The 14,978-nt window shown below is 40.3% G+C and overlaps 1 protein-coding gene across 1 annotated transcript; it reads left to right on the top strand.

The window, feature by feature from the left end:
* Window positions 1-6,382, top strand: Dact1 (dishevelled-binding antagonist of beta-catenin 1; the record flags this gene model as incomplete). The annotated part of the gene is given in 3 exon segments (XM_013522014.1): window positions 1-133; window positions 816-971; window positions 3,515-6,382. Coding segments are annotated over 3 exon segments (2,052 nt in total), but the record flags the coding sequence as incomplete, so codon positions are not given.
* Window positions 6,383-14,978: the final 8,596 nt, after the last annotated feature.

Raw genomic sequence — 14,978 nt, forward strand, 5'->3', positions numbered from 1 at the left:
AATTGTTTGAGGAGAAGAGATGCTGGTTTGTTGAATCAGTTGCAAGAACTGGACAAGCAGATCAGTGACCTGAGACTGGATGTAGAAAAGACGTCTGAAGAGCGCCTGGAGACTGACAGCCGGCCCAGCTCGGGTGAGAGCAGGGGATTGGTGCTCATGGGTCGCTCCCGTGGTTAGCATTTCCAGACCTGCAGAAGGCAATGGCTTTGTAATGCAGAGAGAATTTTGAAAAGCAGTCTGCTCTTCATTTGCATGAAGTAAAGTCGGACAACAAAATTTGTAATAGATTCATCAGACTGGAGTCCCCTGGGTTTATAAGAAATAAAAGTTTCTCTTGAGACTTCTGGGAGAGCAGTCTTCCTTTGAAACTTGAGAAAGTCAGAACCGGGCTAGAAAATTAGTCACACTTCAACTTCCTGAGACCACTTCAAAAGTTTTTTTTTTTTTTTTTTCTTTTCTAAACCATTTGGCTCTTTAGATTTGTTTTTCTCTTAAAGTTATAAACATTCATAATAAAGGTGAGGCTCTTTTAGGTCTAAGTTCCTTTCTTGTACATAATTTAAAGGTGGGAAGAAGGTCAGTTTAAACGTGAGAATAACTTCAAAGTTGCTCATAGTTATGTGCTCTTTGCCTGTTCATAAAGATTTTTTGATGTAAAACCATAAAATCAGGACTCTAAAATTCAGTGAAACAAGATTTGTCTCCAAAAGCCCCCAACAAAATCGCCTACCTGGAAAGTTGACCCATCTTCTTTTTAAGCATGAATGTGTATTATTCCTTGACATGATCTTAATTCTAGCTGTCTTTATTTGTAGGGTTTTATGAACTGAGTGATGGAGCTTCAGGATCCCTGTCCAATTCCTCTAACTCGGTGTTCAGTGAGTGCTTATCCAGTTGTCATTCCAGCACCTGCTTTTGCAGCCCCCTGGAGGCAGCTTTGACTGTCTCAGATGGTTGCCCCAAAGCTGCAGGTAAGAATTTTTAGCATTTACAGAAATGTACATTGGGATGGGTCAAGGGCTCTTAAAGTTTCCTACTTTCAATGCCTTTTACTGATGGAAAATAAAGTTTGTTGGAACTGCAGTTGGTGCTGTAGAACCCACAGTTTGATGTAAGTGGATATCCAGAATGAATCCAATGCCTTTGGGTGTGGTTTGGCTTTATGTTCTGATAGCAGCAAGACAATTCAACCTTAGAAATAATGTCTCAATAATTATAGGTCTTGAACTCCATTTCTGAGCCTTTGCTGTTAGTTTAACTTTCTGGTGTTGGAGTTTGTAGAGTTTTGTACTAATAAGCACACTAAGAATATATTCTACTATTGAGCTATAATCCCCACTACTAAGCAACACTGACTGTCTTGATTTTCTTTTGAAAACCTTTGTGAAACTGTTTTCCTCTTACTTTTCTAGTGTTTAAAGCTACCATACCCAGTAAGTTAAAATATATCCATCAGTGTCCCTTCCATATTTCCCAGAGTATGCTACGTGATAGGATCCTTCTAGTCCCTATGCCATAATTCACCATTTGGAGCAGTGAACTCAGGGAGAATAATGATATTGTTAATGCGAGAATTTCTGCATTTTAGTTATGTGTCATATAATGCTAGGTCCTCTGCATGTATTTATCTCCTTTCAATTCTTCCAGTACTGCAGTGTGCAGGTATAAGCCCTATTTTATGTCTCCGAAAAGTGAGGCTAAGTAAGGTCATTTAGGTCTATGTAGCTGCAGAGTAGCAAAAGCATGCTTTAAGCTCCTGTGTTGTACCTGTAAGGAAGGTCCATGTTTTTTTGCCACCACAAGGAAATTCAGAAATTGTGAATTCAACCATCTCATATAATAGACAAGGGATTTTGGTTTACAAATGTTTGTTAGAAGCTTATCTGCTAAATGGCAGTTATTACCGAAATTCTGGACTCCTTCATTAGTCCTGTTATACTGTGATTGCTTGGAAAAGCAGAGGAAGTGTAGAGATTAGAGCTCTTGTAGGTGTAGGCACAAGTCAACATACCCATGGTTTGTCTGTATTTTCACTTAGGTTTAAAGCTGAATTTTTTGATCCAGGTAAGGCCAGTGTGACACTGAACAGCCGAGGTTGCCAGTTGGTGTCTGTGTTTGTACAATATGTGTTGTTAGTGGCGATCATTTGGAGAAGAAGAACTTTGTTATCCAATGTGTCTGCGCTTCAAGTTCATTGGTAATTGCACCCCTGAAGATCTGGTTTCAAAGGGAAAATTTATAAACCCATTAAAAAGCACTTTGGTACAGGTTTTCCTTGAAGATAGACCCCTTGTTCTCCCAAATGCCACATCTTCACATAATTGAGACAGTTGGGCTGGGCCCTGGAATCTGGCCTGTTTTGTTCAACTATAAATAGGGAAAAGGGGTAAATGCCTGGTAAAGTGTAGATAAAGGCAGCTTTATGTAAGGCAAAGACAGGAGTTTGGTGGTTGGAGAGTAGGGGTGGGACAGGATTTAACTAGACAGGTTTCTTTGTTTTAGAACAAGCTGATGGTTGGGGGTTGAATAGGTGGAGACATGGCATTTTGGTATTATTAGGCTTTTTAAAAACTGTCTTTGGGTCCAGAGTATTTTTGCCCAAGACTGGTAATTACTGAACTTCGGACAGTTTCCCTTAAACAACTGACATAAAACCTGGCACAGAGGGTTCTCAATTCTTGAACGAATAAACATAATTATGGAGGACAAATTAGTGATCAACTGAATTTTTATTTTCTCTGGTGAATGAAGGTCATTATAAGGGTTTGATATTTGTATCACTAAGAGATCAAAATAATTTAAGAAAGTTTCATTTTATTTTGGCACCTACAGTTTTTGTGTGTGTCTGAGACAGGGTTTCACTATGCAGTTCAAACTGGCCTTGAATTCACTATGTAGCCCACATCATGTTGAACTCACAGTGATCCTCCTGCCTCAGCCTCCTGAGTGCTGGGATTACAGGAGTGTGCCACCACATCCAGCCTGGCACCTGCATTTTTTACATGTGAAATTTATCCATTAATACTACTACTCAACTTAGAAAATCTTATCAAGAATTCTTTATATTAAAATACTTATTTTTTAGTGTAGTCATGGAAAATATACTGTAATTATTTAAACTTTATTAGTCTTATTGAAATTTGATGTTTCCCTGAGCTTTCAATTGACAAGTTATATTCAAACATATGTCATTAGGAATCAGGATCAAAAATGAGGTTCACAGAATGTAATGTTTATCCACAGTATTTTAGAAGGAAACCAGAGGGGAGAGTAGACAAGAGAATGACTCACTTTTTCCCTTTGGCATACCCTCTTTCTAACCGTGCATTTGTTTTAATAAAAACCGGCCAAAGTCAAGCTGGTGCTAACTCATTTCTTCAGCGTGTACCTTGGCATGTTTTACACATCTCGTAGGATGGGGGAATATAAAAAAGGCTGCTCTGAAGATCAAGCCTCAGGGGCATCTGCTGTTCCCCTTCCACACTACAATTTAATTCCCTTGATCTCGTTGCAGATGTGAACCCCAAGTACCAGTGTGATCTGGTTTCTAAAAATGGGAGTGATGTCTATCGCTATCCCAGCCCCCTGCATGCGGTGGCTGTGCAGAGCCCCATGTTCCTCCTTTGTCTGGCGGGCACTCCTCTCAAGGAGGAGGAGCGGCTAGAGAACCAGGCCAGTGACCTTTGCGTTGGATCCGAACTAGACGCCACCAAAACAGATGATTCCTTACCATCACCGAACAGTCTGTGGCCTGCTTCCCATCCTTCATCCAGTAAGAAAATGGATGGCTACATTCTGAGCCTGGTCCAGAAAAAAACGCATCCTGTAAGGACCAACAAACCCAGAACCAGTGTGAATGTGGACCCCACGAAAGGACTTCTGAGGAATGGGAGCGTGTGTGTCAGGGCCGCTGGTGGCAGTGGCTCCCAGGTCAGCAGCATAAACCTGAAGAATTCGAAGCTGGTGTGTTTGCCCTCTGGCGGAATGCCCTCTCTGGACAGCGTGACCTTCTCCCCCCTGAAGCAGCGGTCAAAGGAATCCAAGGCAGAACTGGAAGGCAAGAGGCTGCTAGTCTCTGAGGGCTGCTTAGCAGGCGCTGCCTTGGAGCTCCCAAGCAAGCATCTCCCCAAAAATGCCAAGGCAGCCTCCCAGGAACAGGCTTGGTGTTCTGCCGCCACGGGGGCAGGAGAGTCCCTTAAAGAAAGTGGTCAGACCTCAGCTGCCTCTCAGAAGGAGAGCCCAGGCCGGGGCCCCGGGCTCCCACAGGAGCACAAAGGAGTGCAGCCCCTGAAAAAGACGGCTCAGAAAAGCACCCTGCAGCCTGCCCTGCCTCCCGCGCCTCCCCTGCTGTCTGCAGCCTTCGCCGCCGTGGAGGAGAGACCGGCCTTGGACTTCAAAAGCGAGGGCTCTTCGCAAAGCCTCGAGGAGGGGCACCTGGTCAAAGCGCAGTTCATCCCGGGGCAGCAGCCGGGAGCCAGGCTCCACCGAGGCCAGCGGAACGCAGGCGGCGCGAGGAGCTCCACTCTGCGGCCCCGCGGCCAGGCCCTGCAGGGGCTGGAGACTGGCCTGCCCACGGTCAGGGAGAAAACCCGGGCGGCTGGCAAGAAGTGCCGCTTCCCCGACGACCTGGATACAAATAAGAAACTCAAGAGAGCCTCTTGCAGGGGCCGCAAGGGCGGAGGCGGGGCCCCCGAGGGTCTTCACAGCAGGCCCTTGAGCAGCGGTGGCCATCGGGCCGGAAGCAAGGCGCACGGCCACGGACGCGAGGCGGTGGTGGCCAAACCTAAGCACAAACGAACCGACTACCGGCGGTGGAAGTCCTCGGCGGAGATCTCCTACGAAGAGGCCCTGCGGAGGACCCGGCGGGGTCGCCGCGAGCACGGGGGTGTGTACCCCGTGCCCGTGCCTCTGCCCTACGCCAGTCCCTACGCCTACGCCGCCAGCGACTCGGAGTACTCCGCCGAGTGCGAGTCCCTCTTCCACTCCACCGTGGTGGACACCAGCGAGGATGAGCAGAGCAACTACACCACCAACTGCTTCGGCGACAGCGAGTCCAGCGTGAGCGAGGGCGAGTTCGTGGGCGAGAGCACCACCACCAGCGACTCGGAAGAGAGCGGGGGCCTGATTTGGTCCCAGTTTGTCCAGACTCTCCCAATTCAGACGGTCGCGACGCCGAACCCCACAAAAACCTTTGTCAAAATTAAGGCTTCGCACACCCTGAAAAAGAAAATCCTCCGCTTTCGGTCTGGCTCTTTAAAGCTGATGACGACAGTTTGAGTACCATTGGTGTGTGGTGTCTTTCTCCGTAGTTTATGAAAAAAAAGGGAAAAAGAGTGGTGTCTTAGTTTTTGTGTAACACTTTCATGAAATGCTTTTATTAAGATAAAACCAAGGTAAATTATGTCTCCTCTCTATGTATAGACACTAGTGCCTTTAATGGAAGGTAAAGGATGTATTGCTAGTTAGAAGTAAATACTGAGATTGTAATGGTGATAGTAAATGAATTTTGTGCTCTCCGCTGATTTTTATTTTAAATTTTCAGCATATCTGGTAAGGTACAGGTTTCGACCTTTAAATACGACTGGGGTGAGACATTTTGCTCCCAAGGTCAGGTGAGTGGAATTTTTAGGACATTTGTCCCTTGATTCTTCAGGGTAGTGCCTCTGCAAGGGCTTCCTGTGGAACAGCATTGCATATAGTTGTGGGAAGTAGGCCCGAGAGGTAGTCGTTTTCTGTGTCTTTTTATACTGTAGTCTGCGTTTCTCATATCTTCCTCAGAACTGTTCCGTTTACTGCACTCAGAACTTCTGGACCAGATCCTAAATCCAGAGATGGCAATCTGGATAAGGGCACTGGTATTACCTTCAAAGGAGTCACAAAACTTTTGCCACACTTGGTGCCTGGGCCCTGGTTACAGTAGCCTTTTCTTGGGCCATATATCCAGCATTTTGATGCCTTTGTATCCTTGTCTGATTTGTAGCAAATACAGTAATTGGAGGACTTGCCTTTGGGATAACATGTTGGTACTTTAGTACAGAGACATTCACTCTACATGAAGTAACTTTCGGGCATGATTCCAAGTCCAGAATTGCTCGCTGAGCACTGTGCAGCCTAAGCATTGGCCTGAGCAGTAGTGCAATCCAGTCCAGATTGGACCGCTGACCTTATCTGGAAGGGCTTTAAAAAGTTTTTTTGGTGAACAGTATTGTGTAAAATTGCTCTCTTTATATCAATATATGCATGTTTTGTGCATGAGTAGTATTTGTTTTGATATTCCTGTTGTTAAATTACTGTATGATATAAGTGGTATGTGTTTTTATATATATCATTGTGTAAATTTAATATAACATTATATACTGTAATAAACAATTTGTTTTACTGCTGTTGTGTTTGTTATTTGGGTATAAGAGCAGATGTTTATACCTTGTTCTGATTACTGGTGGTATTTGTGAGATTTATAGTAGAGCCAACGTTAGAGTATTATTTGTAATTATTAAGACAAATTTTGGTGGTCTTGGAATGGATAGTGAGTAAGCCAGTTTGGAAAAGCAAGCCACTTTCTTAGAGTGGTAAGTTATATTAAAATTGAAGGTAAACTTTATAGCTGTTTCTTAAGGAAAGCATTTCTAAGAAAAATCTCCAGCTTTTTATTATGAAACGTTTAAAAACATGGATTTGTTGAAATGATGGTACAATAAATGTATAGCCACTGTTTAGATTCAACAGTTATTAACATGTTGCCTTAACTGTGTATATTAGACTAAACCATACTGCTGTTTTGTAGGTTAAAGAAAGATGCAGTCCTCTTTCTTCCACACGCTTCTGCAGTGTTTTAAATTTCAGGCATAACATTATACCTCTCAAAGCTGAAGCATGCATTTCCCAAGAGTAAGAAGGTTCTCTAACACCACAATATACTGATCACACCTAAGGAAAATTAGTAATTCATAATACCAAATACTTATTTTTCTTTCTTTTTGGTACTGGGAATTGAACTCAGGACCTTGCATTTGCAAGGCAGGCACTTGGGCCACTGAGTTATATCCCTGGCCTCAATTTTTCCAGTAACAAGAATTTTTGTTGTTGATTGAACCCGGGGCTTCTCACATGCTAGGCAAGCATTCTGCCATTAAGCTATCGTCCAGGTCTTTTTAAAAAGTTTGAGATAGAATCTCCCAAAGTTACCCAGGCTGGCCTCAAACTTAACAGTTCTCCTGCTCAGCCTCCTGGATAGCTGGGGTTACAGATGTGTGCAACTTTACCCGCTAGTTTTAAGCATTATTAAATAGCTTCCCATCTTTCCCGACCCCCAACCAGTATTCAGTCAGTCACTGCAGTTCATCAGGCTGTGGGTGTCTAGTCTTCGTAGTCTAGAATACTCTTTCCCCAGTAAAAAAAATGGTGCTGGCTTTTTTTAATCGAGAAAGTTGCCTGATGGGGACCACTTTCTGGCTTTGGTTTTTTATATTGTGTTTTAACATCTTTTATCCCCTTCATTTCCTGTAAGCAATGTGAAGCTTGATTGTATTCAGGTTAACGTTCCTGGCAAGATTTCACTAGGATTGTTGAATGCTTTTGTTTCACATGGAGAACTGTATCAGTTTGCCCCACTGTTACTGAATTTGAGCGATCCTTTGGTTGAGCTGGTGAACATAGATGTCTCTGGTATAAAAGTATGTTTTCTTTGCAAATGGCTTGTGTTAATGGGAGCTCCTTCAGTACTTTTGGATATAATTTCCCTCAAATTCCACGTAATGGCTTTAGTTTACATTGTTGATCCTTGTCTGAATCAGTTACTCCTTTGAGGATGGAGAATGATAATTTTCTAAGTATCGTTCTATTTTTTTCGCTGACGTAGAAAAAAGCTTTCTTTGTGCATTATTTGCTATTGTACAATTACTTATGTCTTTGTTCTTTTCGATGCTTGGCACTTCGCAAATGTGGCCAGTGGGATGATAAATTTTATTAAAGGGACATAATAGAATGATCTAATTCCCATAATACAAATACTTGTGACATGTATTCAATTAAATTTTCAGATGATGTCAGGTGCTAAATTTTAATGCAGCAAAAATCCTTTATCTGTTTCTTTATTCTGTGTTGAAAGTATAATTTTCTCCAGTACTTTATATACCTCATCTCTAGCAAGGCTTTCATTCTTGGAAGTTATTGCTTCATGGCTTATAAAGGCCACATCTCTTAGCAAGACATCTTTTTGTAAGAGAGTTCAGGGAACTTCAAAATGCTGTAGAGTTGCTAGTCTTACTATTCATATATTTTTCTACGCAACTAGTAATTTCTTTGATTACCTGACTAAATCAGCCTAGCACAAGGGCTGGGATGATCTCATTTCTAATGCCGAGATCCAGTCTCTTTGAAGCATGGCTATAAAGTTTATTGTGTAAGACAACTGTGACCTGCAGTCAGTTCTTGAATTATTTCCAAGTTCTCAATGAGCATTATTCTCGGAAGTGGACGCTGAAAACCACCTTTCGAGCAATTACCTTTTAGGTGACAATGCCAAACTAACAGAAGCATGAAAAACAGGATTTTCAAGGAACTCTGGTTTTATCCTTCTAGTCCATTGCTTGACTTCCCTGTAGCTAGCAGTTGTACTGCACTTGGAAAAATGGGGTTTTGTTCATTATTTTCAATGACAGAATAGCTGCTATTGTTGTTATAAACAAATGGCCTCTTTAAAATATTTTCCTTTGTTCTTAAAAATTACAAATGCTTATTGTCAAAAGAAAAGAATACAACCAGACAATACCCCAAATACTCCTGTAATCCTCAAATCCGATTCTTCAGTAAGTTTGGTGTATATATTTATCCATGCTCTATTATATGAACATGGAAGTATCCTTTGCACTTCTTTAAAAGGAAATCTCAAATTATATGTTTTCAGCAAATTGTGTCGTTCATTTCATGGATCTGTTTGGCAAATATTCCTAATTTTAAAAATGGGGTCCTAAGTATTTGCTGAGGAAAAGCAGCATGTTTTGTGCATGTGCAGATTTCATAGGCTGAGTTTGTCCTGCTTGAAAAAATTCTCATAACTACAAAGTGTTATCCAAGTGTTACACATATTTGCACACATACTGTCTAGTTTTATGTATTTTATTATTTTGTGTTGTGAGCTCACTTTCAGTGAGGTATTACTGAAGGTCTTCTGTGGGACTTTCCATACAAAGAAATTTTGTATTTTTTTCCTGCCAAGTGCCTCAGGGATAGTTCCAGGCTGGACCACTTTTTAAATTAATTTATCTACTTAGGGGTTCCCTGACTACAGGTATAAATTCAAATTCTAAATCTATGTGAGGATAGGCAGTAGCTGTGTTCTCAGAGGAGACCTTTCTTAAGGCAATCTCCTTTAGTTTCGCCCTGGGTAAGCAAGTGAAACACTCTCCCCCACTCCCCCCAGCCTTTCATTATACGGGTGTAGTCCTTCAGTGCTCAAAGGAATATGGAAAAGCCTCCGTTCCAACTCCTATCCTCTGAGGGCCAAGTTCTAATCCCTGAATGACTGTAAAAACTAAAACCCACAGTTTATGGAAACAGCAACCTCCCCTATTTTGCACAACTTCAATGAGGTAAAATTAAAGTATAATAAAATGCACATATTTTAAGAATAGAATTGGCCAAGCATGGTGGTGCACACCTGTAATCCCAGCACTCGGGAGGCTGAGGCAGGAGGATCATTGTGAGTTCGCGGTAGCCTGGGCTACATAGTTCAAGGCCAGCCTAAACTACACAGCGAGACCCTATCTTAAAAAAAAAAAAAAGAATTTGATCAGTTTTGATGTATGTTTTGACTTTGCGTAACCAATACAATCAATATAAAAATATTTCCATAACTCTCAGTAGTTTCTTTGAAATGCTTTGCAATCCCTTCTTCTATACTGTTCACCAGGCAACTAATGATGTTTCTGTCACCGTAGATTACATTTCCCAGATTTCTATATAAATGAAATTAGTGTGTGCTCCTTTTTGCCTAAATTTTCTGCTTATAATGTTTAGATCTACCCATGTTTCACGCTTCAATAGTTTATTCCTTTATATTGTTAAGTTGTGTTCTTTTTTCTGGATATACAATCTGTCTGCTTGTTGATAGATATTTGGGTTATTTCCAGTTTAGGGCTATTACAAATAAAGCTACAGTGAATATTCGCATGCAGGTCTTTTTGTGGCCAACTGTCTTTGTTTCTCTTGGGTAAATACTTAGGACTGAAATACCCAGGTCTTATCAAAGTAGTATTTTTAACTTTTTTAAGGAACTGCAAAAATATTCCCAACTGATTGCACCACTTTACAGTACTACCAGCAGCGTATGAAGGTTTTGGTTGTCAGAACTCAATGTGCTCAGTCTCTTAGGCCAGTCTGACCAATGCACAGTGACATTTCCTTGAGGACTAATGACATCGAGCGTTTTTCCATGTACTTACTGGCCACCTGTTTTGTTTTTTGTTGGAAATTTCTATTGAGATACTTTGTTCATTTAGAAAATTAGATTGGTTTCTTATTAAATTATGAAAGTTCATTATAAATTTTCTGAAGACATACTGTGATAAATTGTGAATGTTTTTTTCCAGTCTGTGGTTTGCATTTTCATTTCTTAGTGGTGCATTATAAAGAGCAGCATTTTAAATTTTGTTCAGATCCCCATTTTCTGTTTTTCCTTTTGTTTGTGACTGTGGTGCTCTATCTAGGAAATCTTTCACCAATCCAGTGTTGCAAAGATTTCATCCTATCCTTTGTCCTAAAAGTATTATGGCTTTTGGTTTACATACGTGTCAATTACCTATTTTGAGTTAATTCTTGTGTATGATGTGAGGTGAAGGCAGAGGTCCAGTATGTCCAAACAACCAGTTGGATAGGACTGTTTGTTGAAAGGACTTTCTCTTCTACATTGGCATCTTGTCAGAAAAGTCACCATACTCTCTGTATAAGGGTCTATTTCTGTGTCCTAATACGTTTACCTAGATGTTTATTTTTTCCCACTGATACCAAACCTTGATTTCTGTATTAATTGTTGAAGTCATTTCCTCCAAATCGGCTCTTTTCTTTTGCCTTTCCCTTATTCTTCATAACGCCTTTGATTATTCTAGGCCCTTTGTATTCCCGTATAAATTTTAGAATTTGGTGGTAAATTTCTGCCAGAAAAAACCCAGCCTGTTAAAATTTTTACCACTGTCCTATGGAGTAGAGTTCACTGTAAGGATATTGTTATCTTACAGTAATGTGTCTTTAAATCCTGAAGTATGCTGTATTTTTCCATTTATTTAGGTCATCTTCAATTTTTTTTAGTAATATTTTGTAGTTGTTTGATGTGAAGGTTTTAATGTCTTTTGATGGATTTATTCCTATGTATTTTATGATTTTTTGTTGATACTGTGAATAGAAATTTTTCAAATTTCATTTTCCAGTGTTTATTGGTGATATGTAAAAGGACAATAATATTTGCATATTAATCTTGAGCCCAGCACCTCAGTAAATTCACTTATTAGCTCTAGTAATTGTTTTTTAGAAGTCATCTTTTGACACTATTTTAATGCCTTGGACATTTTGTTTACTTTTTTCAATTCCTTTGTGTTCTGCAGTTTGTGTAATTTCAGTTGATTTATCTTCCTTCTCATTTAATCCTTTTTTGTTATGCCAATCTACTTTTGAGTCTACCCAGTGAACATTTCTTATTTCAAATATTATATTTTTCAGTTCTAAAGCTTCCAAATGACTTTTTAAAAAGTTTTATTTCTCTGTTGAGAATTTTTCTTTTTATTTGAAATTTATTTTCTTTCTTCTTATGGGACATAGTTGTAGCTCCTTTATTTATTTTTTTGGTTTTTCTTCGGCACCGGGAATTGAACTCACGACCTTATGCTTGCCAGGCAGGCGCTGTGCCACTGAGCTAAATCCCCAGCTCCCTGTAGCTCCTTTAAAGTCTGGTAATTTCAACATTAAGGACATTTGAGAATGGTGTGTCTGTTGATTATTTTTCCCTTGAGAATTAATCACACTTTACTTTTTATTCCATTTAGTCTTTAAGGAATTACAGGTTGTATTGTCATGGACACTATCAGTGCTGCATTGGACTGGTTTTGAGTCCTTTTTTAATTTTTAGGAGCACATTCGTGTGTTGGCTTAGTAGGCAGTCAGCCCGTTTGGGCTGTGACCCTACATTCTGCCACTCTCTGACAGCAGTGGCTGAAATGCGGCTTTGGATCTGTCCCGCACCACAGAGCTCAGCGCCAGCCTGAGCCTCCTGTGGGTGGCTATCTCGGAGCTGTTGCTGTGTTGGTGTGTGCCCGTCTCTGCGTTCCTTGGCTCATATGTAGACAGAGCTGGAGCCTAAGCTTCACACACAGGATTAGGAAGCAACTTCTCCAGATCTTTACCCTCTGGAATTTCTCCCACTCACTGCACTCCAGCGGGGCAACATTTCCTGGCTCATCCTGCCAGAAGGACATGTTTGTATTGGAATTTCAGCTGCAGATAAAGCCACATGGCTCTAAAACTGGACACTGACCCCAGGGTAAAGCTGCATGAAGGGGAAAAGAACCTCTTCCATTTCCCTCTAATCCATGTGCTTTTGCTTACTGTCACAATCCTCAGGTAGCCACCACCTCCAACTTTGTTCGAGTCCTTAGTGGTCAGCAGTGGGAGGGAGAGGTTATGGAGGACTCACTGTCCTGGCAGAACCACAGCACCACTGACCCATTTATTTTCCATATGGGTAGAATTCAAAGACCCTGTGGAATCCTGCAGAAGAACCAGTCGTGTCCTTCTCCCAAATCCTCACCCCGACCACTAGGGAAAACACACAGGCTTTCTGTGTTCTGGTTTTAAAGTCTGATGTAAAAGTCCTTCAAAGTACAGAACTCCATCAGTGTTGAAGAGGGCATGCAGGATTAGCACACTAATGTTTTACTTTTTTCTAGGTGCAGATCTTTCATTTTTTTTTTTTTTTTTTTGGTTTTTCTCCGGTACCGGGAATCGAACTCATGACCTTGCGCTTGCCAAGATCTTTCATTTTGATGGTGATCTTTATGAAGACTGGAAAAAATTTTTTGATGATGGAAGAGGGCTATGTAATTATTTAAATACAAGTCTTTCTTTGGGGGTGAAGAAAAATATACTTTTTACACATGTGTGTATTGCCTGCAAGGTGGGGTAAGAGTTGCTTTTGTTTCGTGGAATCATTTTGTTTGGCTTGAGACTTACCACTCTTATTTACCTGATCATTGTATCTCTAACTGTAATACAAATACAGCATACAATTATGCCTTTGAAATGGTTATTTACTCCTTGGTCTACAGTGGGATTTTTGGACCTGTAACAAGGTATCTGTTAAACATAAGGACTAACAGCATGGAGTCCAAAGCTGATTCAGAGAATTATTTTAATTTGAGAACCATTGCCCAGGTAAATAACAGCTGCTTTGAAATCATTATAGCTGAAGTAGTCAATGAATAACTTACTTTTATACTTAACCATAACAGATAATTATTTCAGGGCTACCAAAGTATAAAACACATTTTAAATATGAGGTGTGATTGAAAAATATGGTGTGTTTAAGTTTAAAAATTATTGCAGTAAAAGACGCTTTACCATTAGTCACCCCTCAAAATACTCTCCCTGTCTTAGAACACACTTATCCCATTGTTCTTGCCACTTTCTGAAGCAGTCGTGGAAGACCTCTTTTGTGTGTGTTTAGCTGTGCTGTCATGACTGCCTTGATGTCCTAAATCCATTCACATATTTGCCTTTCCTGGAAATTTTGCCTTTGGAGAACAGCCAGAAGTTGCAAGGTGGGAGATTTGGTGACTAAGGCTGGCATGACACACACTAATCCCTGTGTGAGCCTGCTTCTCCATTGGCTGTCACATGGCAGCAGTGTTCACCATATTTTTGATCATGCCTTGTGAACACACAGAGGAGGACTTCAGAACTGCTTTAGAAAGTGGTGAGAATGATAAGCTAAGTGTATGTGAAGCACGGTGGAGTATTTTGAAGGGGTTAATGGCAATGTGTCTTTTACTGTGGCAAGTTACAAATATTCACTATATTTTTCAATCACCTCTTGTATACTAGTTTTTTATACTGTACAAGGAATATTGTAAGTAAATACTTGGGGGAGTATGATTGGGGGTTGGGGAGACTAAAGAGTTTCATAGGGAAGCTGGTTAATGATGGAAAAAATAAAAATGATCAGAGTATGATTTTGGTTTTTGTAATCCTAACATTTACTTGTCAGTCTTAAGCAACATGATTAAGCCTTTGGCCTTGAACAGGGAATCTTCAAGAGCAACTTTTTCCCTTGAGATTTTCTTTTTAAATGTATATTCCTTCGTACAAAGAGGCTATTTATACATTTCTAACTTTCTGGCATTTTGCTCTGAATATAGTACCCTGCTCTGAACCAGGAAATGTATAGGTATACATTTTTAGGACTGAGGAAAGCTTTCTTGAAAGCTGAAAACAATCTTCCATTATTATACACATGCATACACATGTGTGTATTATAGAAAGTGAAAAATCACAATAAAAATAAGAATGTAGAAATAATTTTTATTATTCAGAAACAATTCCTGCAGCTGTTGTTTATTCTTGCTGATCCCCTTCCAAGTATGTGTATATCTATTTCTATACTGAGAGTAAGGTCACATGTGCTACGTTACCATTTACTCCTTTTATCTTACATTTTTGCAGTGCTCAAACCCAGAGCACACTAGGCAATGGCTCTTCTTTGAGCTGCTTCCTTAGCCTGTCCATTTGCTCCTTAAAATCTTTTCATATGTATTTTCATCTTATCTAATACTCACTCTACAACATTTCCCCAATCGTAGAGCTTTAAAAAGCTTAACAATGTAAATTTTAAAAAATAATGCAGAAAATTAAATGTCACATTTAATTTCATTGACAATTAAAGATGTTATTGTGAATATTTCCTTGAACTGACTTGTTTCAGAGATTTCGTTGGA

Source organism: Chinchilla lanigera, unplaced genomic scaffold, assembly GCF_000276665.1.
Source record: "Chinchilla lanigera isolate Chin_1 unplaced genomic scaffold, ChiLan1.0 scaffold00065, whole genome shotgun sequence".
In the NCBI taxonomy this organism is placed as follows: Eukaryota; Metazoa; Chordata; class Mammalia; order Rodentia; family Chinchillidae; genus Chinchilla; species Chinchilla lanigera.